Raw genomic sequence first — 24,133 nt, forward strand, 5'->3', positions numbered from 1 at the left:
GACATATTCATTAGAAATTTAGCTTATATTTCATGAACAGTAATTCATGCACAATCAAATTCATGTATAACAGTGTTTAGAATATGTGCCAGTTGAAAAAGGGGTGGGGGACACAATATGGTTCAAATCTTTATTCCAATATAAACCACCTTAATTGTTTTCCCTTTAAATAAAGCAAAATAATGATACAAATCTACATTAGTAATTTCACCAAGAGTTTGGTACAGATATTGTCCCTAGGTTGAATGTTTTGATGAAAAAGGTCTTAAAATGTGTCTAACATTTTATTAAATGTTGTTGAATAATATTTGATTATTTGAAGACTTGGTGATATATTTGATGTAAAAGTTATCAAAAGTTAACAAAATCACCGATTCTGATTAATTTTCATCAATAAAAGAAAGTTAATTTTTGTGTTATAGTGTGCTTCTTGTGAAAAATAGTGATTTTCATGAAAAACTTCAGTTTCAGCAAGGGGGTAAATTTGAGGGGCTATAATTCTTCAAAGTCCATAGTCTTTTTATGTTTTAACGATGGATCAGATAAAATGGTTTATCCAAAAGGTTTGATACTCCTGACAATTCAGGAGAGAACATCCTTTAATACATACATATGTAGGACTTAAATGACGTTCCGTTCCGTCGTGATAGACAGTGGTGTTCTGCAATTTATACAAAATCTTGTGATTCATTATTATTCACATTTGCGAAAAGAAGACTCGGTGACACCATAAATGGAAGATCTCCCATCGTTTGTGGCTTGATATGGTTTATATTCAACCAACGACAGGATAGAAAACACACAACTCGTTGGATATAGATCATATCAAACCACAAAAAAATGGGGCATTCTTTTGATCACGTTACCCTCTCCGGTTATTTATTTATATTGCTATATTGTTAGGAATTGTAAATACACTATGTAAAATTGATTCTAGTTTCTGACGTCACAAACGGCGTAAGAAAACATAATGACATTTATGTAATAGATGATATCTACGGGATAAAGGAGTAAACATGATATAAATCATAAGTTACGTATTTTGAGTATAATTCAATTTTGTTACTGTTTTAAGCCTAAAGAACAAGGGACGTTATTGGCTATATACCGCTGAATTTTTTTTTCCATACTTAATTACTCTTTTTATTTACACAACTAGGATGTTCTTCTAAGCCCACTTATATGAAAATGGCGTAATATGTTATTATGACATCATGAATCTACACTAAAGATGCATATTTTGTTTAACGTCCCTCTCGAGAATATTTCAATCATATGGATGAGTTGCTTAGCGGAATCTGTTGATTTGAATTATCTGTTAATAATCTTCTTTCAATATTAATATGATGGTTGTTGGTTGCAAACAACAAGAATTTTATAAAAGAATGGATGCGGAAAACGGCTGTTTTCGATACGCAAAGTCAATGTTTTGCATATTATAGAACTAAAGCAAACTGTTCCTTTATTTAATCTCATAAACTTTTACTTGTTTTGCGATTTAATGAATATGTACAGTCAAACAATTCATACTCTACCTAGTTTGCCATCAAAATCTCCACATAATAAAAGCTTATAGGTAAGACACCACATCTTAACTAGGCAAGTATAGAACGATAACTTTTTGGAATATTCATCATTACATATATTTCTGTTTGAAAATCACTCATGAATATTTTTTTGCGGTTCGGTAGGTTCTAAGTTTTGGAACGTAATGGACCTCTTCATTCCAGTCATTCATAAATTCCCGACGAAGTTTTTCTTCCACTGTGTTCAAGTTACAGACAATACGATTTAGGAAATATTCTGTCATATCAAGAGATTCAAAAGGAATTTGACTGTATTTGACCAATTTATGTTGTGTGATTGTTCCATATCCCACATGTTTTTGTTTTCGTAAGCCTGTCGCCCGGCATTGTCACGAGTCGATTCAATAGGCGTAAAATATTCATTTGATGTCGATAAAATGAAGAAAGCATTACATCCTTACAGGTCAACTGCCTTTCTATTGGTATTAGAAATGCTCATTCAATCTCAAATTATAAAACATAAATAATGCGGCAAGCTAAATTACCACTTATGGTCGTACATCTAGGTACTAGATTTTGTCACAATTGTGTACTATGAACAATGATCTATTACTGCAACCACGTTATGTTCATGTGAATATTATAAGTATAAGATGCATACCATTATTTTTTTCTTCTGCCCAAAATTCGCAAAGGCTAGGAAGGATATTTATGGTCATTTTTATGGACTTCATAAAACTCAAACCGTTGACACCATATGTTTTATAAGACGATGATTCGTATTGTGTTAAATTATTTTGTATTTTTCAAAGATATATTAGAAAACCTGACAGATTCAGTTAAGATTTGAATTGAAATGTTCTTAAACAAATGATATTAATATTATAAGCACATGTATTATGTCCTACAATGTACTGTGACTCATAATGTGTGTACACATATCATAATCACTGTTCGTTATCTTCACTTTGCATACATGTACACTGTGTGTAGAGAGAGGACAACATAAGTTTTCAGAGCATATGCCTATAATCACATTGTATATCCTTGATACTATTATAAGAAAACACCCATTGCCATACATGCATAATTATACATGTATGCAAATTACATATTGACTGTTAAATTAATCGATTGAGCATATTCGAAAAAAAGTTCCAATTGGCATATTTCATGTATTTACTTGCATGTGCGAACGTATTTCACACGCAGACATATGTGTCTAATTCTACCACCTGACTATATTATTAGTGTTTGAAATCTTAATTTATAGTATTCATAGTTTTGAAATTATGAAAATAAAAAATCTACATTCTTAGTAATGCACATGCAACGTAAAATCTGCGTAAATACATGACTGTATACTAATGTCCCAGTTGAAGGTTTATGTTCAATTCAACCCCAACCACCCATATGCACTTATTTTAAATTACAACGAACTTCGATCTTTGTTTCTATGCAGTGACAAAGCTTGACATTATTCTTCATTCACATTGCATGATCTAAACAGGAAGCTGTAAAGAAGTAAGTAAATTAAATGCGAACTGAGTGAGTGATAAGCTTTCTGAATGTTTTCATCAAAGCGAATAGAGACACCCCGCCTCATACACTAACACAAATTGCATTATTTGAAACTAAGGTTAATGTACTCAGTGTTAGAAACAACGTCAATGGTGGAAATGTCCATGTAGTGAGTGGTTTCACTCTCGTCTGAATCACTTTCCTTCTTCAGCTGTAGTTCATTATATTCATTATTTTCATTTGTAACTACTGTATTTTCGTACTCTGATTCTGGGTTGTTGTAATGTACGCATATGCAATTTCTCCTTATGCAATACAGTGCTATTGAGATCATTGTGAGGATCAAGATGGCTGACACCACAACCACAGCGATGAGGAGACTGTTGGTGTTCGTCGAGGTTACTGTATTAAGAAAACAGCAATGATACATAACAAAGCATACATTACAGATATCCATAAGTAAATTCAAACAAACATATACATCTAAGTAATGAAGAGTCAGACGTATTTCATTTGTACAGTTAAAATAATACGTGAGTTCAGATTATATAATTAGGAACACTATCATCATCAAATCATCAAATGTTTGAAGATAAATTAACCAAACAATAAGAACTATCGGGGCTCTGATTGAACTTTTCATTGGTAAAACAATGCCCATTTCGTTAACTTCCTTGGCAACTATTTTAATTTCACAAAGTACACGGCTCTGCGCTCGATACATAAAATATAAGGTCATGTAGTTGAGTTAAAGAGTAGCATTGCAATGTTTCAATCATTTTTGGTATATTTTAATAAATTATAAAATGTCAATCACTACTGGACGGAAAATGTACTGACCGATAGTGCCATTGTTGGCTAATAATTGCTGATAATTATTGCTATCGTGCTGTTGGTGCTGATAATTTCTTATCGATACTGATATGTATTCTTTTGGTGCTGAATATTGGTGTTGGTGCTTAGAGTTGCTGATATTTGCTGTGGTTTGCACTGTGGGTTCTGATATTTACTGTGCTTTGTACTGTGAGTTCTTATATTTACTGATAAGTGCTTTGGAAAGTGATATCGGTACTGCGAAGTGCGAAAAGGTGTGAAAATGTGTCACAGACTAAATACACATGATCAACATGAAATGTTTTAAACCTTTTCTTTTAAAAAAAATCTTTAACCTGCTATGTACATATATATATATAGTTTTAAAACATATATAATGTACAATAACACAATAACAATACTTATCTGCAATTATTAGCCAAAACTGACATATATTATATGTAACAGTCTAGTATTAACCGATAGAGTTATGTTTGGTCGACTGCATTGGCAGTTGGGTAGGATAGACATACAGTGGTAAATTGGTCTGATTAGATTAGATTGGGGGAAATATATCAAAGTTTAGATGCTTACCCCCATTAGACACATGATTCCACATCTGACACATGTATGCCCAAGGGTCCGTGTTTGCCTAATTCATAATTTTGTATTCCTTAAAGGACTTATGAAATTGATCACTGTTTATTATCATTTTAAGTTGTGTGAAAGGTGAAGACAACAAACAGTGGTCTAGTGTGTATAATCCTGTTTTGATATAACAATATGTTCAATTCAATCGATTTATTCAGCAAAGGCATGATAACTTGCAACCGGTAATATGAACAAAAGTTTGTTTAGTAACATAAACGTCCGTCTGTTAATTCAACATTTTTTAATAATTCCGACAAGAAAAGTGTACCTTAAGTGATATCTACTAAATGTAAGATATAGAGAAATGAGCAAAAATTACGAGCCCGACTATAAAAATCGCAGGTCTCTACGTATCAATATGAATGGGGTCCGAATCAGCGCCAAAATGAGCATACGTTCAAAGTGTATCCTAGATATATGTATCAAAGAAACAATTCCAGAGATTAAATATTTATAATTCTGTGATTTTTCGATAACAATCACGTTTTCCTTTTGTCTTACTGGAATTATTTAAAATTCAAATAAGAAAATCTGAGGATGATAGTGATTCCGAAGTCATCTGATGTATGTTGATACCCATTAAGGTCATTGTTCGTTTTAAATTAATCTTAATGTGATTTCTACAATGAAACAAACTTGAAACATCACGTACCTGCAGCAGGGTTGTTTACGAAAATTTCATTTTCACAGAAGTACCCGGATCTCTTTTCAATACAGGCATCGCAAAATCCCATTACAGGGTCGCAAAGTCTATCTTTGCAGTGTACATTGCAGCTCAAGTTACACGATTGACCATGATAGGTTTCAGCACATACTGAAAAACATTGGTTAAAATAGAAAATAGAAAAAGATGGTGCATATCCACTGCTAGGAAGTCTTCAGCGTGCATATGAACAGCAATTTTCTCAATGATGGCATTAAAGACATATGTACGTTGTACTCTGTTACAACTCTTAAAAATATAAACAGGACAAAATGTATTGCTGTGTATAAGATATAAAAATGTTTGGAATATCTTCTGTTTATGTAAAAATATGGACAGCACGTTAAAAGATTAACTTCTCGTGTTAGTAGATATTAATACATGCAGTAGTTATACTTATATCCAGGTACACTGTAGTGAATATAACACAAAGAAAATCCGAGAGACTGGGGAGAAAATATTACAAAGAAAACAGGTAGAATATAGTGAAGATTTAACAAAACTTTAGATAGGCGGTGATGAAGAATTAAATACATTGAAAACATTTTGCATTTTTTCACCGTCCTTGCTTGATCATGTAGTACATGATAATTTACGCCTGTGCTAATTAACTAGATGATTGATTTTATACAACAAAAATGCAATTAGAATCCCCATCATTTATTTCTTGGAATACGCTATTTTTCATCTGCAGAAAACATCAACGAGAGAGAGAGAGAGAGAGAGAGAGAGAGAGATGTTATGCATAAAGTTTATCAATTTCCATGCACATGGAAGCTTATCGATGCAGCATTATCAAAATTTCACAAAAAATGATTTAAACAATATGATAGTATTCATAACAATTTCATGAAACTGTTTCTTTAAAAAAAATGTTTGTGAAAAATAGAGGAAATGTATCCCATAATGGACTTCATTTAATGAAAATAGAATTATTGCCCTTGGATTCATTTCTTAAACATAAAATTGATTATTCATACAGAACTTAGACTTTTGAAATAATCCATTATTAACAATATTTGTACAATAATTATTTTAAAGAAAGACTCCAACAAAATTTATGTTGATGTCTTTTATAAATTGTATTAAATAATTGACTTTACGAAATATCTTGACGTCGCAGGACAGTGGAACACGTTATGTACAAATGAAGCCAATATTCCAAAACATTTTTTTATGTTTAAACCTCCCCAACAAATCATTTTACACATACCAATGCACTAGGTAATGATAGAAGGCCGTTTATATCAGTTAGTTGATTATAAATAACACATTTCATTAACTGATAATCATTTAATTCGTAGTAAGAACTAGTGCATTACAAATTCATTTTGAAATTTAAAAAATAATTACTCTTAGATAGAGCGTACCTTAGCAGTTAGCAAGATAAACATACCTTCAGAGGACCAAGGCCGAATCACTTTAGCCAGATAACAATTCCTTCTGTAGAGCGCGACCTTAGCAGTTTCGCAAAATGAGAATATCTTCAGTAGAGAGTGATCTTAGCAGTTTAGCAAGGCAGGGATACTAAAATGTCTGTATGGTGCAGCATGGCTACCTAAAGCGGTTGTTGTATCTTTCACAGATTCACAAAAGGTACCCTCTCTATATTCAGGACATTCAATACAATGTCGATTTGTAAGGTTACACACACTATCTAGACAATAACTGTTACATGTTAAGTTACATCCCGGCCCATAATACGTCTCCGCACACACTGTTACAAACGTGTGGCGACATATTAACGCTACATTAACGTTCCCAGCAAGGTCCCATACACACTATAATAAAAATATGGTATTATATCAACGTTACATTGCCGCCTATATATGTATCAACTTTCCTTATACAAAGCTGTGATGAAATATCAATGTTACATTGTTGCCAATAGCAATGTTCTAAACATACACTTTAACGAAAGTGTGATAATAAATCAACGTTACTTTGACGCTTAAAGCATGTTTCTGTATATACGCTTCAATAAAAGTGTGATAATAAATCAACGTTACACTGTTGCTTATGCTAAGTTTCCTTACAAAACGCTGATGCAACATTGACGCCCAAAACAAGTTATTGGATACATCCTATCGAAGGTGAAGTGTTCACCTTACACTGACACTTGCAGCAAGCTTAATGTTCCGTACACACATTGTGTTAGAGGTGTGGTAAATGTTAACATTACACCGACGACTATTGCTAAGCACTGAGATTGTGATGAAATGTTAACTTGGTTTATTATTCTTCAGAATAATATAGTCAAGTTCATTGGTCGAGGGCTGGTCACGTGGAAGGAGACATTTCGTGATGTCTACCTCACGCGCAGGGTGACAACTGTGTTGTCTCCCTAAAGAAGATAACTTCTAATGGCACAAGTGAGAAAGCTCTATCAAAAATAATTGCAAATATACGAAATTATTAAATTTAAAGTTCAACGTCAACACTAACGGTCAAAATAACCGAGAAGAAAGCTTTCCATTCTAATGCAATTTGGCATTTCACTTGATGTTTACGTTTTTGTCTTGAAATACGTTACGAAATGTTTACATTTGACGTTATAATTTTGCGTCATTCTACTGTGCCCTCACAATGGAAAGCTTTCTCTCGTTTAACTTTCTCAAACCACATTGTTTTGCTTTTTCTTCATTTTATTCAAGTATAAAATATCGCAGAATATCATGATTGTAAACTTGAAATAACAAATTAAAACCTAGCATAATCTATAGCACTATGCAGTTATAACAGTTAAAAAAATAAGTGATTGTATGAATAACATGACAAATGATGATATAATAACCAAAGGATATCCCATCCATGTCGCAGTTGAACTGTTTGACAGAAAGTATTTACGACAAATCCTTCACTATTTTATCACGACTATCACTTGGTTTTAAAATCTAAAAATGTTGTAGATCATTAACGGTCGTATGCTTCGTGGTGAGTAAAGTGCTAGGGATGATGTCGATTTAGAGCTAAATGCATTGAATCGTGTTAGTTCAATTCAGTTAATCTGATTGATATTCCTTTGTAAAATCTGTAAAATATATGTAAAAGAAATTAGATTGGCAAATTCTCCTTTGTATTGTATATTAAAGGAAGTTTAAGAGTACTCATAGAATGTCCGATCAGCATGCGAGGTGAAGATAACGAGCAGTGATCAATCTCACAACTCATATAAGCAATACAAAATAGATAGTTGGGCAAACACGGACCCCTGGACACACCAGGGGTGGGATCAGGTTCCTAGGAGGAGTAAGCATCCCCTGTTGGCCGGCCACACCCGCCGTGAGCCCTATATCCTGTTCAGGTAAACGGAGTTATCCGTAGTCAAAATCAGTGTGCCAAGAACGGCTTAACAATCGGTATGAAACACGTCAGACAGCACTTAACCCAATGATATGTTATATTGACGAACTAGATCGTTATAACGACCATGGACTTTGTGAAATGCTGACTTCAATCGAGAGTGTTGAAACCCACGTACCACCAACTTGTTTGTCAGTAGTTTACCTCGATTTAAAAACTGACTATACGCAGAACAGGCTCTTGCATATCGAATCAGCTGAGATATATAAACACCATATGTAGGTGATAATAGAATATTGCCACATAAATATGGGAAGTTGACGATGGAGAAGCTGAAATCATCCCGTTTGTCATACAGCTGAGTTGTCAGTTTGCCGTTAATGTCTACTTTCAAAAGAATATCTAAGTATGAAGCATCATTGTATCATTGCATGTTTCCCGTCCAACCTTCAACACAGTCGACCAGGCATTCCCCGGAAACAGCGCCACAAGATGTACTGTTTCGACAGTTTGGAAGATAGCACGTATTATTGCAATTGTAACCGAAGTATCCATATTCACAATCTGCAAAGAATGGCGATGAGTATTTTTCTCAAATAGAAAACATATTGACAACAAATATCGCTTCCACGATTAAGACTGCAATTATGAAGAGTCATATCCCAATAACGTGTCACATTATAGTTATAAGTGTAGACTGTAGTACGGTGGCATAAACGTGAATGATTCTAAATTGCTGTATAAGTGTAATATTTATACATGATACACAACAAAAGTGCTGAAGGTGAAAAGGGTTGGGTGTAGGATGTTTAGAAAGACGCACACGTGATAATCCTTTCAAGGGATCCCTTATTTAAGGAAATTATATCTATAAGGAATACGTCACTTACCATTATCACATCTATCTCCTCTTCGTCCAGCAGAACATCCCTCAGGACATGAACCATTGATATTGTTACATGCTGCTTCATCACGACAGTCTCCACACGTCAGAGAACATCTTGTTCCGTAGAGACCAGCAGCACATTCTTGTGAAGAGAGAATGATATACAATTAAAGGTTTCTTTAAATTACATTTATATATAAAGGACCACGGGTATAGCTTACATTATAATCGGTTAAGAAATGTTTCTCTTCCAGTGGAATGAATATGTAATTACTTCTCCATTGCCTGTTGTCACATTGTGTTATATTAGAAATTCTAGAAATGATAACGGTATATGCTTGCGTGAAACTCCAAAGAGTGACGACATCAAGTTAAATGGAAGGTTATGCATGGATTCATAAAGCAGAGCAACATCCGTGTAAATTTGTTTAGATGTTTGATGGAGTCCATATACGATCATTTTGTGACAGATAGGGCCCTGGCTACACATTTTCAGCATATACCACATAAAGAGGTATTGGCAGCGTCCAGGCAGCATTATTTTCACCTGAACTACTTTAAATTCAATACGTGTATAGTGATTGTGGGGTATGCATGTACAATCACTAGACTAGATTAGCTCCTTAACAGTGTTATTAGCCTGGATATTATTTTCAATTATGAGAGAGAGAGAGAGAAAATATATATCACATATTTTGGGTATTACAGATACATGGAATGTGAATTGTATGTAATATACCTGATTCACACATTGCCCCTCTATATCCATCTTCACAATCAAAACAATACCCTATCTGAAAATGGCATGAGCCGTTCAAGCAATTTTCTGGACACTTAGTGCAGTTTGCTCCGTAAAATCCAGTTTCACAACCTGAAACATGCCATTCATATAGAAAAACACATATGCATGAAATTTAATACCTTCGTCAATGACAAATCAAGTATGCATTTCGTTAAGAAAATATATTTAAATAGCTGATCATATGATAAGACATGACAATTATATATATAAAGCAGATAATTGGAATATTAACAGTATGGATGTCGTAACTGTGCACAATCTATCAAGAAGAGGACACATGCTACGATAACACTTGCAGGTGAAGAAATATTTTGGCATTAAAGCAATTTGGTCAAATAGAAGCCAAATGGATTCAATCAATCCCATTTCTCAGTCCTTTCGAATTTCTCTCTTCAATGTCATGACAATCATTCGAGTCGTACATATCGTAAAAAGCATTGACACTATATGTCCATGCAGATCGTATCCATATTGGATACAGATTTATATTAAATTGGATCGATTTGCTTATTGTTCCATGGTTACAGTATTGATAGAAAAAACGAATATCAACGCATGTATGTCAAACCCCATTTGCTTTTAATACAACGAGTATTTCATCAGTCTTATTCTTGAAGTAATTGCTTTTAGATTCAACGTTTATTAAAACAATATTGCATAGCGATGCAAATTACGCATTTTCATTTGCTTAAGTTTTTAGAAGCAAATTGCACAAAACCATTTCCTTTCTTTAATAGCCATAATATCTCCTTGTAATGTGTCACATGATAAAACATTTAGCTTAATAGCTGATGACTTGTACGGGGTTTTTTTCATGGCAGCAACCGTTTGGTATCAGAGTTTTATTGACTGTCATTCACGTTACGCCATCATTTCCGTTTAATGGGGTATATTCTCACCTACAACGTGTATGTTTAAGTAATTACCTTGCACGTCAATTTCACATATGTTGATATAAGCATTATCGGAAACATCTGTATATGATGTCTGGTTCCTTGCGTTGTATATGGTGACGTAACGACCGGAAGTTACGCAATTAATGTTGATATTGTTGGTGTTTGGTTTCTCTTGGATGTCATGTTGATAACAAATACTTCCGGTTGTCCAGTTTTGGGTATCAGAAACATACACCGAAAAACCAGCCAGCGTATTGCCTTCTGACAAGAAATAACGTCATTACTCAATCAATATTCTATACAATCTTACTTTTCAAAACCAATGCCTCCCGAAAAACAGATAAACTTATTATATCGTATAATATTTTGAAATAGATAAATCAGATAATGTTAGATTGTTGTACAAGCAATGTCCTCCAACACTTTCCACAAAACATTTAATGCAAGTTATAGACTTGTGATTTATGTATTAATTCATGAATGGCATACTCCCATAAAACATAACATTCACTGCGACATTTATATATATCGTTGACGTTTTATCAATTAACAATGCTAATTCTTATTCATATGTCGACTCGATAAATAAGGCTCACGGTGGGTGTGTTCGGTTGTCAGGGGATGCTTACTCTTTCTAGGTACCGCATGTCACCTCTGGTGTGTCCAATGACCCCTGTTTTTCCAACTCTCTATCTTATATACCTTATAGGATTTGTTGTCATTATTGATTTATATAGCCCTTTATTTTATTAAAATAAAATAAAAGTAACGCGCTTTACATGTAAAACAATAAACACAAACTAAAACAAAAACTATAAATACATAGAAAAGGGCATAAAACGATACTAAAACTTTGGTTAGTGTTTTATGAGATTGATCACTGTTCCTTATATTCACATTTCATTCAGCTATTATGTTTGTATGGTAATTTTTATAACATATAAGTGCATAATCTACATAACTTACTTTGGCAAGTGACTGTAACTGCTCTATCCCGGGTACACATGCCACTGGAACATTGATTTATACTGGTTTCGTTTCCTTGACATCTTATATATCGACTTGAAATCATATCGGACGTTGTACTTCCGAAGCCTGCTCCGTCTCTATAAGAAATAAAACAATTGTACAATTATACAAACGGCATACATGTTTAACTAAAACTTTTTTCTTTGGTGAAATACTTTATATTGTATATTGCAATGGATCACGAAAAAATTAAATTATGTATCATTTCTTTTAAGCAGTGTTTGTTTAAGAAAAAGAGCCAAGCAAAAGATCGTTTTCAAACATTATTAGATAAGTGGAAAATTGTAGATTTTATACATATTTTGTCTTATATTTGTATATGATATAAAGTAAGATGAGAGTTTATGGTTTATAAACCTGCAAGATTGGTAACATTAATATTAGTATCTAACATCGCATTGTATAGCATTGTATTTGCCCCGATTCAGTTTGAGATCATTCATTTGTTGTATGTGGTTGAATGTGTATAATTCCATATCCATGAGCAACTCTTATATTTTTATTTTCACTTCCGTTTCACTTATTTCCCTTGACTGTCGTAAAGCTGTATCTTTGTCATATATATCGGATAGTGATCAGAGATTGTAATGTGGGCACTCTAGTGTCACATTGGAGTATCAGTTGTTGTGGTTTTCAAAATAATCGGTCAGTCCTTCAAGATTTTCTTTTTATTCTGTTCGATTATTTCATAACTTATATTGGACCAAATTCCTTCAGAACAAATATTTAGTACCCGTTGTGTTATCTTTCAGAAGATTTATATTGGACTTTACAATTACCAGCGCTGTCAAAACTGTGGATAAACAAAATTGGTATTCAACTCAGGAAATGTCTGCGATGGGCAGTGTGTTGAACAAACGTCGTTGTTTTGAATTTGAATGGGGAGTTTTAAAGTAAATAATTGCAATATTGCTCAAATCAAGGTCTTATATACATCTGCATCATAAGTGCACAATTATATCGAAACAATAAATGTCGTATGACAAAAGGCTACAAGTATTGGTATTTGGATGTATATCCATAACATGATAAAATATCCATAAGTTATCCGGACGTGTACGGACAGCTGAAAAACAGACATCTTAACGCCTTGATACAAGCCTACTCATTGAACGCAGGAAATATAGTGCAACTGATGGAAAAAGTGCATCGTGACCTCATGTTTAGCGACGGTGGTACTGTTTAACACAGATGACCTGATACAATCAATGAGTAATTATCTATGATTGAGAAAATATAGTTTACATACTTAAATTACGGGTTTTATGTAACACATCAGACGGACGTAAATTTGCGTAGACGAAATTCCAAATGGCAAAATACATGTCCTCGCGCTCATTCAGTGTTTGGATATCTGTGCATTTGTGAATATTTTAATGAAACTCGTCTGATAATTGAGTGATGTATGTCCGAAAAACATAGAAGGAGTATAAGAAATGACTATTGGCTATGTATATTTTTGTGGACGCAGATATGACACCTGGCTTTGTTGCCACAGAGGAATATGGTTCTATATACTATTGATGATACATAATTCTGTAAAATTAATGGCTGTGAAACAGAGTGAAAGTTCCACTCTGAATTAGCAGTAGTTGATGAATAATATAAGGTAGGTGTTTCAGAAAAGACAAGCATGGCTTACGGTAGAAATCCCCAGATTGAACATATGACCCAGACGTTTCTTGAAGAAAATCTCTCCAAACATAATGCCCGCCCGTCGCGTTGATAAACGATTCCTGTTCCGTCAAAATCAGCAGAGATACCCGAGTCTTGAGGACTGATTGGTTTTGCATTCGAACCCACTGTAATCAAAATAAAAAATGACATTTTTATTCTTATTTACGTAATTAATTTCTAAAAATATTATATGAATACTGTAGAATCATTTCCATTCATGGGGACCAAATTTCGTGGGTAAGCAAAATGTTGCTGTTTTGTGGGGACGTAATATCGTGGGTAAGCCATACGATGTCACGAGGAGAGATGGCCCTATTTGGTCTAAAAAGATGTTCTATGACACGTAAATGCGTTGGTAAGAGTGATCCACAAAATCCATCAACATCAATCCCCCACGAACAATGATGATTCCACAGTATTGGTTTGTTATTAAAGCAAAATTGCAAAACAATTGCAAAATATCAAGATATATAACAAATGTACATATCAAAAGTATCTGATAGAATTAGACATATTTTTACCTAGCATTGTATTACATTTCATTGTGTAAAAATTCAGATCCAATTTATATCATTGTAAACATCTAAAACAAAACTAACAAAACATTAGACTTTTTATTTCTTGGTTTACGGATCCGCCGACCCTAATTTCTTGGGAATCGAAAGAAAAAATAAAATGCAAATTTCTACTTTTTTAATTCCGCCAATTCGACCCAACATGTCAAACTGAAAATGAAAATAAAATGCATTTTGAATTTACAAATAGAAAATCGTGAAATGCAAACCTATTGATTTGTATTTGGTAATCACTATTCGATTTGCGAAATATCTTTATTTCGTATTTTTAAAAAAAAACAACAACATATAAACAGATCTGGTCACGGTGACAGTAATGATACCTATATCGTTCTTGTCGACGAAACGGATGCCAGATGGTATTTCATTATTAAAGAAAGGACTTTATAGAAATCAATATTTCTCATACAAATGGCGGTATTCGTGCAGTGATATTTGGGTGTTTAAGGTAATTCCACCCTTCTAGAAATATAGGTTAAATATTTTGTTTAAATGTTAATTCTTCAACGAATATTTCTTAGTAAGAAATAAAACTGAGAAATAAGTATTTTGCGGTATTAATATTTTTATCCATTAGCACAATCGACTAGTTATCAACGTCAGAAAATTGCAATTTTCTTTAAACAGCAATATCAAAATTTCACAAAAAACTTATTGTAACGATATAATAGTATTCATAACATTTTTATGAAACTGTTTCTTAAAACAAATTTACAAAATGTTGGTGGAAAATAAAGGAAATATATCATATGATGGACTTGACAAATAATCTTACGAAAATGAGTTATTGCCCTTGGATTCAATATTTTGAAACATAATTGATTATTCATATATCAGTTACACTTTTGAAATACTTTTTACAATAACCATTGAAAAAGACTACAACAAAATATATGTTCCTGTCATGCATAAATCTTATTAAATCATTGATGATGATTGCAAAATCTTATGACGTCACATGAGGGTGGAAATACCTTAAGGATGAGGGAAAGGTACAGTTGTTGGCGACTTTACTAGATAGCATGTTATATCGTTAAAGTGATAATGTCCTACGGACCCAGTTTGAATGTGGTGAGGATCTGTCCCGAGACACAGTTAGTTATTCTGATTACTCCTCCTAGGCACCTGATCCCACCTTTGGTGTGTCCATGGGGTCCGTGTTTGCCCAACTATCTATTTTGTATTGCATATAGGAGTTATGAGATTGATCACTGTTCGTTATCTTCACCTTGCATAGTGACTTTATACCACAGAAGTACATGTCATCATACATGTATTTGAATACAAGTACATTTGTACATGCATCTCTGCCCTCAAAAAATCCGAACAGGGAGTAGAACAGTGTGAGAAAGTGTTAGATGCTTTTGACATTATAATGAAAGCCTGTAAAAAAAAAAATATGACCAATTCCCAGATGAAACTCAGAAAGGTATGCATATTTCTCGACAATTAGTAAACCTTGTGTTGTGGTAGACAGAATCTGAGTATCAAATAAAAATGAAAAAAAACAACTTTTTTTAAAGGTGGTAGAGATTTCCAAGGGCATGTCTATGTGGGAGAAATTTGGTTAAAGTTATTTTAAGGGGTATAAACATTCTGAAATTAAAAATGGAATTACTACAGAGAATTGTAATAGTGCTTATATTATTATTTTTGCATTATACTTTACAATTGGTAAATGTAAAATCTTTGTTGAGCATATACAGTAAAATTACTAAACACGATAATATAAATACTGGATACTTTCCAATATCAAAGAGATATGACCTTACACATTTTCTCAGCTTATGTTTTACCAAAGTGTAACAACGATAATAGCTATACACTGAATTTGAAATTGCATTCTTTCCAACATTCCTAGCATATTAGTCACTCTGAAGATTTTTTATCTAATATTTAATACATGTTTTGTTTATTTGTACTCACGAAATGATGTTAATGATTTATTGAAAATAAAACAACGATAAATATTAAAAATTTTCATTTTGTTTTTATTTTATTTTTTCTCCCGATCGAGTCTAATTTTTCTAAAAATAAAATCCGTAAACCAATAAATTAAATAATTGTGGCCGTACAACCATCAAAAATTTAACGACACAGTAACCAATGTATATTGAATTGTTTCTGACAAACTTAAGGTTTTAACATCGCTAGCGACTGTTACTTCACAAGTTACACTTTATTAAAAGAGAAAGTTACGGGTCTTTAGGATATGACCTTGAAACTGCCGACTGTGAATCTAAGGCCATATGTGCCATGTTGGGTTACCATCTAAAGTTGGTGACGTCTCTACATAAGTAGATAATATTGAATGGAATAAGTATTGATGTAACGACCGACTGCATGGCGACCATGCTGATTGTATTACCCAAAAGAATATGTTATTAATATATAAATCAGCCCGATTTTCAACATTTTCATTGTAGCAGCTTATTCCATAGCATGTATTCTAAACTATTTTAGATTTCCGTACATATTAAATTCTAGTGAAGGGCTAACTAATTTGCTTCACTATTCTTAGGGATGAAATTAAATGACCAGGTCTTTTGAAATCGAACTTGTCGCTTTTAGCCACGAAACAGCAGTTTATCCCCGATGCTGCCAAATGTTGTGTATGATTGATCACAACTCTTTCCGGATATTATAAAACAAATATAAATGAATGATTCTTAATTTTGTAGACCAGAGAAAAAGTAAACATAGTTAGAATACTTTACTAACATCCTCCATGTATGAATGAAATTGTTGCGATATTTTTCTTCTCTCCAAGATCCACCTGTAACCACGCCTCCTTCTGATCGGAAGCTGACAATGTACAGTCCAAGGGGTATGTGCTGGTGTCGCCGTCTACCGCTTTACCGGGTGCGAAATAATTGTAATTGTATCTGGTACTAATTGTTGCACTTTTTCCGTATGCAAGATTCACTAAAGCATGAAAAAATGTAATGCATTTTCTTGCAAATAAGATAGTTTATAACAATATTTTCAATTTCTTCTTGTAGATTAGAAAGAACAATCAAATTCATTGTACATGTATATTATCTATTAAACTTGAAAACAAAGCATAATGTAAATCTTACCGAATTGTTGTTGAGTTTTGTTGATTAAATGAAATAAACCAATAAAGTAGTAAAATTTATAACAATCCATGAGCAACAGTATGAAGTAGATGAACTTATACTTCCGTATTTTCGGGGTTTTTTTTAAAATCATCTACGCTGTTTCCTTATTTCTCTGTATAGGAAATCATTTTATTACAGTCGTGTTTATAAAACATATTACCCCTGATTTTATCTCTGAAGCGTGGCTGTATATTGAAATAAACTTCATGGAATATTCCTGGAGCAACAGAGCATTTCTAATCCCTGTGTATCTACGTTCGTGAGGCAAAACAATCTTCCGGTTATCAAGACACAATGCACACATGTTAATGGAATGTGTCGTGAAAGGTAGAGACAACGAACAGTGGAGTTGGGCAAACACGGACCCCTGGTGGAATCAGATGGTCAGGAGGAGCAAGCATCCCGTGTTGACCAATCACACCCGCCGCGAGCCTTATGTATTGATCAGACAAACGTCATATGTAACCACACAATGTGGTACTCGATTTTAAACTTTAACCCTGCATATCATAATGTAAATACTGTTTGGGTTTTGTTTTTGTTTTTGTTTTGATTTGGTTGAAATAATAAATGAGTTGTTATTGGAGTTAATTATCGTCCACTTTCCAAGGCAATTAAGTCATTCGGAGTTTCATTTATACTAAACTTAATATGGGTGATAAGAAATTGTAGACATTTTCCTCGTATCAATCTAATTATGTAAATTCTCTATTTGTGTTATATATATATATATATATATATATATATATATATATATATATATATATACAGAGCTGTTCAAGAATTGTCATGAAATACGTTAATCTAAATCCCTGTCCGATTAATACTTCGGGAATTGTAAATATACAAATTCCAATCTGTCTCAATATAACACTAGTACATGTTTATTGTCGAACAAAACTGCTCACTTTTTAAATACATTTTTCTATGTTATTGTGGAATTTATGAAATTGTTTCTTATTTTCACCTTTCATTGCTCTGTTATTGTAAGATTTACCTAATCAAGATATAGGGCTCACGGTGGGTGTGACCGGTTGACAGAGGATGCGTACTCCTCCTATGCACCTGATCCCACCTAAGTGTGTCCAAGGATCCGTGTTTTCACAACTATTTATTTTGTAGTTATGAGATTGATTACTGTTCAACCCAGGTCCCGTGTCGTAGCAGGTGTGGCTTACTCCTCCTAGGCACCTGATCCCACCTCTGGTGTGTTCAGAGGTCCGTGTTTGCCCAACTATCTATTTTGTATTGCTTGTAGGAGTTATGAGATTGATCACTGTTCGTTATCTTCACCTTGCACGATAGAGATCCCTCTCTGCTCAATGACCATAAGCCTAGGCCTAAATTTTGCAGCCCTTCACCGCTAGTGGTGACGTCTCCATATGAGTGAAATATTCTGGAGAGGTACGTTAAACAATATTCAATCAATCAATCAAATTTAAAACGTAACAATGCTTTCTATAATTCTATATCTATCTATTTCTTATCCGTCTGATTTGACATTGGCTTTAAATCATTTGTATGATGCAATAGTACTATGCTGAACAAGTACATGTAGCTCAAAGTTCATTTACCCGGGAACGTTTTTCATTCGGGAAAAGTCCAGTGATCGGATGTCGAGCACACCACCAACTCTGCTACTTACACGCGTACATACATACCAACAGTCTCTTGGAATTCCCATCGGCACGAATTGTGCTCCTTTGTTAGCTGACCTGTTTTTATATTCATATGAAGCAGAATTTATTCAAAAACTTCTACGTGAGAAGAAAAAATCTCTCGCTGTGACCTTCAATTCGACTTTTAGATATATCGATGACGTTTTGTCTATTAACAATGATAGCTTTCATTCATATGTCGATTTGATATATCCCTGTGAGCTCGAAATAAAGGACACCACAGAGTCATCCACTTCTGCTTCATACTTAGATATTTTATTGAAAGTAGACATTAACGGCAAACTAACAACTCAACTGTATGACAAACGGGATGATGTCAGCTTCTACATCGTCAACTTCCTACATTCATGTAGCAATATTCCATTATCACCTGCATATGGTGTTTATATATCTCAACTGATTCGATATGCAAGAGCTTGTTCTGGGTATAGTCAGTTTTTAAATCGAGGTAAGCTACTGACAAACAAGTTGATGGTACAGGGATTTCAACAGTCTCGATTGAAGTCAGCATTTCGCAAATTCTATGGTCGTTATAACGATCTAGTTTGTCAATACAACCTCGCATTGGGTCAAATGCTGTCTAACGTGTTTCATACCGATTGTTAAGCCGTTCTTGGCACACTGATTTTGACTGCGGATAACTCCGTTTACCTGATCAGGATATGGGGCTCACGGCGGGTGTGACCGGTCAACAGGGGATGCTTACTCCTCCTAGGCACCTGATCCCACCTCTGGTGTGTCCAGGGGTCCGTGTTTGCCCAACTATCTATTTTGTATTGCTTGTAGGAGTTATGAGATTGATCGCTGTTCGTTATCTTCACCTTGCATCTAAAGAACCCTTTAATCAAATATTTGATGTTGTGATAATGCTTCACACAACAAGCTTACAATTACATCAATTCTGATGTTTGTTACTTGTGAGCAAGAACAACTGATACAAATTATCATTAGTCCGTATTTCTACAGAAATGGAAAATGCATTCAGTCTGTAGACAATACATGTACTCAACTATTTCGGCAAACTACATTCAAATTTCGACAGTTACATAAATGTACATGCATAAATATGTCAGGATAATAAACGATGTACATGTTCACTTTGCGTGTTCGAAACAGGAAGCGGGAAAGAAGTGTGCAAAATATATGTCAATTTCAACATTCAGTGGGTCATAAGCTTTTAGAATTTTACATCAAAGAAACCTTTTACACATAATCCAATAATCTATCACATAGTATATCAGTTAAGTTTAATGTATTATATGTCAGATACAGCGTCAATGGTGGAGATCTCCACGTAGATGTCGGTTTCATTGTCGGCTGTTTTGCTTGGTTTCGTCTGCTGTATTTGATTGTAATCATATGGTGTCTCTTTAATTACTGCATCTTGGTACTCCAATTCTAGAATATTGCCAATTCCAGTTTACATCTTCGTTTTATGCAATACAGTGTTAATGTGATCAAGCGGAGGATCTAGATTGCTGGTGATACTTACACAGCGATGAGGAGATAATTTGTTTTTTCTTGCATCCCGTCTATAATACATGTATTCCACTCGTACAGATACGTCATCAACTGTAGGGGAAGTACCACAAATTTAGAAATATGCAGTGAGGGTTCATTCATGTGCCAACGCCCGTGATGACACCGGGTTTCCAGTGTTCAAGGTCATATCCGAAAGACTCGTGATTCTCATTTCTAAATGTCAATTGTTTTGCGAAAAAAACAATCACTACCTATGTTTCCTTCTCAGCTTTGACACGAGTGGAGCTCGACCTCGTGTTTACGCTCTACCACCTAGTTAACGCGATTTGTAGACATTTAAAATATAAATCATAGGAAATGCATATCTATTCAAATTAAGTATCGAGGCATAAATACATTTAGAAGAAACAAGCTAATAATGAGAAATCATCCCTGTTTATTTGTTTGCTGTTTTATGTATCTTAAAACTTTGCGAAATACATTGAATCTTACATCAATTTCAAGATGTCTGTCATATCCAATCAGCTTACCACTACACGTCTTCCCCGCCAAACCTTCAGCACAGCTGAATAAACATTCCAATACTATCACAAGACCCCGATCAACCTTCATCACAGCCGATTAAACATTCCGATACTATCACAAGACCCCGATCAACCTTCATCACAGCCGATTAGACATTCCAATACTATCACAAGACCCCGCCCAGCCTTCAGCACAGCCGACTAAGCATTCCAATACTATCACAAGACCCCGCCCAACCTTCATCACAGCCGACTAAACATTTCAATACTATCACAAGACCCCGCCCAACTTTCAGCACAGCCGACTAAACATTCCGATACTATCACAAGACCCCGCCCAAGCTTCATCACAGCCGACTAAACATTCCAATACTATCACAAGACCCCGCCCAACCTTCAGCACACCTGACTAAACATGCCAATACTATTACAAGACCCCGCCCAACCTTCATCACAGCTGACTAAACATTCCAATACTATCAAAAGACCCCGCCCAACCTTCAGAAGACGTACTGTGTTGCCATTTTGGGAGATAACTAGTAGTATTGCAATTGTAACCGATTTATCCATATTCACAATCTTCTACAAAAATGGCATTTTTTCAAGAACAGGACTCTCCGTCATAAATATCACTTACATAAACCTTAGGATAATATGGATATATATCGTCCTGTATCGATGAATAGACCAACTAAATTATTGAAAAGTTGCTACCATGTTCATAATGCAAAGTGATAACATCAGTGTGCATTACACTAATTTCCTTGAATATATACGTTCGGAAAAGAAATATATCATTAAATTGTTGTAGAATGGCATTAGCGTATTGGAAATAAGCATCAGAATATTATTTTTTCAATAAAACACTCTTTAATATCAAGGTTTATAACTTGCGAAACTGAATGAAAGGTGAAGATAATATAGCAATCACCGAGATCACATGTATCTCCCCTTCGTTTGGCAGAGCATCCACCGGGACATGAACCATTGATATGATAACATGCTGCTTCATCAAGGTAGTATCCACATGTCAGAGACCAACTTTTCCCTTAGAGACCGATATCCAGTTAAAGTAATTTCACCCCCTGTGACATCACAGGATTTTAGAAAATCAATGATTTATTTAGATTTATGCATGATATTGCAATAAATTTTGATGGAGTCTTTTTCAATGGTTATTGTAAAAAAAAAAATGCTAGACGTAAACTATTTTAAACGTCTAATTTATATATAAATAATCAATAAATGAATATGATTCAAAATATTGAATCCAAGGGCAATAACTCTGTTTTCATTAAATCTTTTATCAAGTTCATTATGCGATAGATTTTCCTTATCTTTTACAGAAATTTTGAATAGTTTTGTAAAGAAATAGTTTCATGAAATTATTATGAATACTATATCATTTAACCAGTTTTTGTGAAATTTTAATTATGCTGTTGAAGGAAAATTGCAATTTTATGATGTTGATGTGTAATTTTGTATATAGAAGTCGTGCATCTCAAAAAGTATGATGACCTATATGTTTTATTTGATATTTTTTTTTTTTACTTTTAACTCTAATAAATTGAAATAAATAAACATTTTAAACTTTTATCAGATGCTAATGCGAGTATGGAGTTACCTTAAGTGTAAATTCAAGTTACAGTCAAAGAAACGCAATTATAACTTGCATTATTCTAATAAAAGAAGTAAAGATGACGAACAATCATCAATGTTTCGAAATCCTATAATGAACAAACAATTAAAAGTGGGGTAAAATGGACTACCTCTGGACATATCAGCTGTGGGATGGTGCCTATGAGGAGTAAGCATCCCCTCTTGACTGGTCACATCCGCCATGAGCACTATATCTTAGTCAGTTATAGTCAAAATCAGTCAACCACAGCATATCAAGTGATAATAAACACGGCAGTTAACATTAACATACATGATTCGAACCCACGCCGGCAGAGATGAGAGACCGTGTGATTTTGAGCGCGATGCTCTAACCACTCGGCCACGGAGGCCCCTGAAGATAACGAACAGTGATAAATCCCATAACTCTTATAAGCAATACAAAATACAGAGTTGGGTAAACGCGGATCCCCGGATATACCAGAGGTGGGATCAGGTGCCTTGGAGGAGTAAGCATTATCTGTCGACGACCAGTCACACAGGCTGTGAGCCCTATATCTTGATCAGGTAAACAGTTATCTGTAGTTAAATTCAGTGTGTCAAGAACGGCCTAACAATCGATATGAAACAAGTCAAACAGCATTTGACCCAATGATAGGTTGTATTGGCAATCTTTATTGTTATAACGACCACATAATTTGCGAAATGCTGACTTTAAACGAGATTGTTGAAACTCCTGCACTATGCAGAATTAGATGGATTATACGCCAAATTAAAAGTGCAGTGGTTAAAAGCTGAATTAGATATAAAGGATGAGAACAAGTTGTGAATGGATGTATGCTGCATTGTTTTGGAGGAGACGTTAAACACTTTAAAAATTATAATATAATATCAGTAAATTAATTTAAAGGTTTTGGTGGACAAAATGGGATAAAACAATTGATACAGAAAACATAATATAGTTCCTGGTATGCACTATCATAGAAAATTTCTTCAGTATTTTTCTTTTCAACAGACATATACTTGTATCTGTATTTTATATTGGTTTTATTTCATTTTTGTAACATAGGTATACATGTACCTTGGTTAGATCTTTCAAGCGCAGTAATGTGTTATAGTGTACATAATGAAATACTCCCTGAGTAAGTGGGCATGTCGAACGAATAAGTACTATATCGCTGAAGTGAAATGAAATCCGTTAACAATAAAGTAAATTTCAAATCAATAGTTAAAACACATTTTGCACAAGAAGCCCGCCACGACAATGGGGCGTTTTATATAGAAATTGAACCTCATTCCGGTTTTATTATTCATTTTAAGTTTTTAA

At 34.0% G+C, this 24,133-nt stretch overlaps 2 protein-coding genes across 2 annotated transcripts in view; both read right to left on the bottom strand.

Moving 5' to 3' along the window:
* Nucleotides 1-24,133, bottom strand: part of LOC125662394 (uncharacterized) — a 1,158,266-nt gene that overhangs the window by 897,364 nt on the left and 236,769 nt on the right. The window lies entirely within an intron of this gene.
* On the bottom strand, nucleotides 1,377-13,926 carry LOC125661717 (multiple epidermal growth factor-like domains protein 10). The gene is made up of 7 exons (XM_048893855.2): nucleotides 13,773-13,926; nucleotides 12,068-12,207; nucleotides 11,132-11,362; nucleotides 10,143-10,274; nucleotides 9,408-9,545; nucleotides 5,164-5,325; nucleotides 1,377-3,449 (listed from the first exon to the last, which is right to left on the bottom strand). The coding sequence occupies exons 2-7, from the start codon at nucleotides 12,171-12,173 to the stop codon at nucleotides 3,151-3,153; spliced, it is 1,068 nt and encodes a 355-aa protein (XP_048749812.2). The 5' UTR covers nucleotides 12,174-12,207; nucleotides 13,773-13,926; the 3' UTR covers nucleotides 1,377-3,150.

This window comes from Ostrea edulis, chromosome 8 (genome assembly GCF_947568905.1).
Source record: "Ostrea edulis chromosome 8, xbOstEdul1.1, whole genome shotgun sequence".
NCBI classification, from domain to species: domain Eukaryota; kingdom Metazoa; phylum Mollusca; class Bivalvia; order Ostreida; family Ostreidae; genus Ostrea; species Ostrea edulis.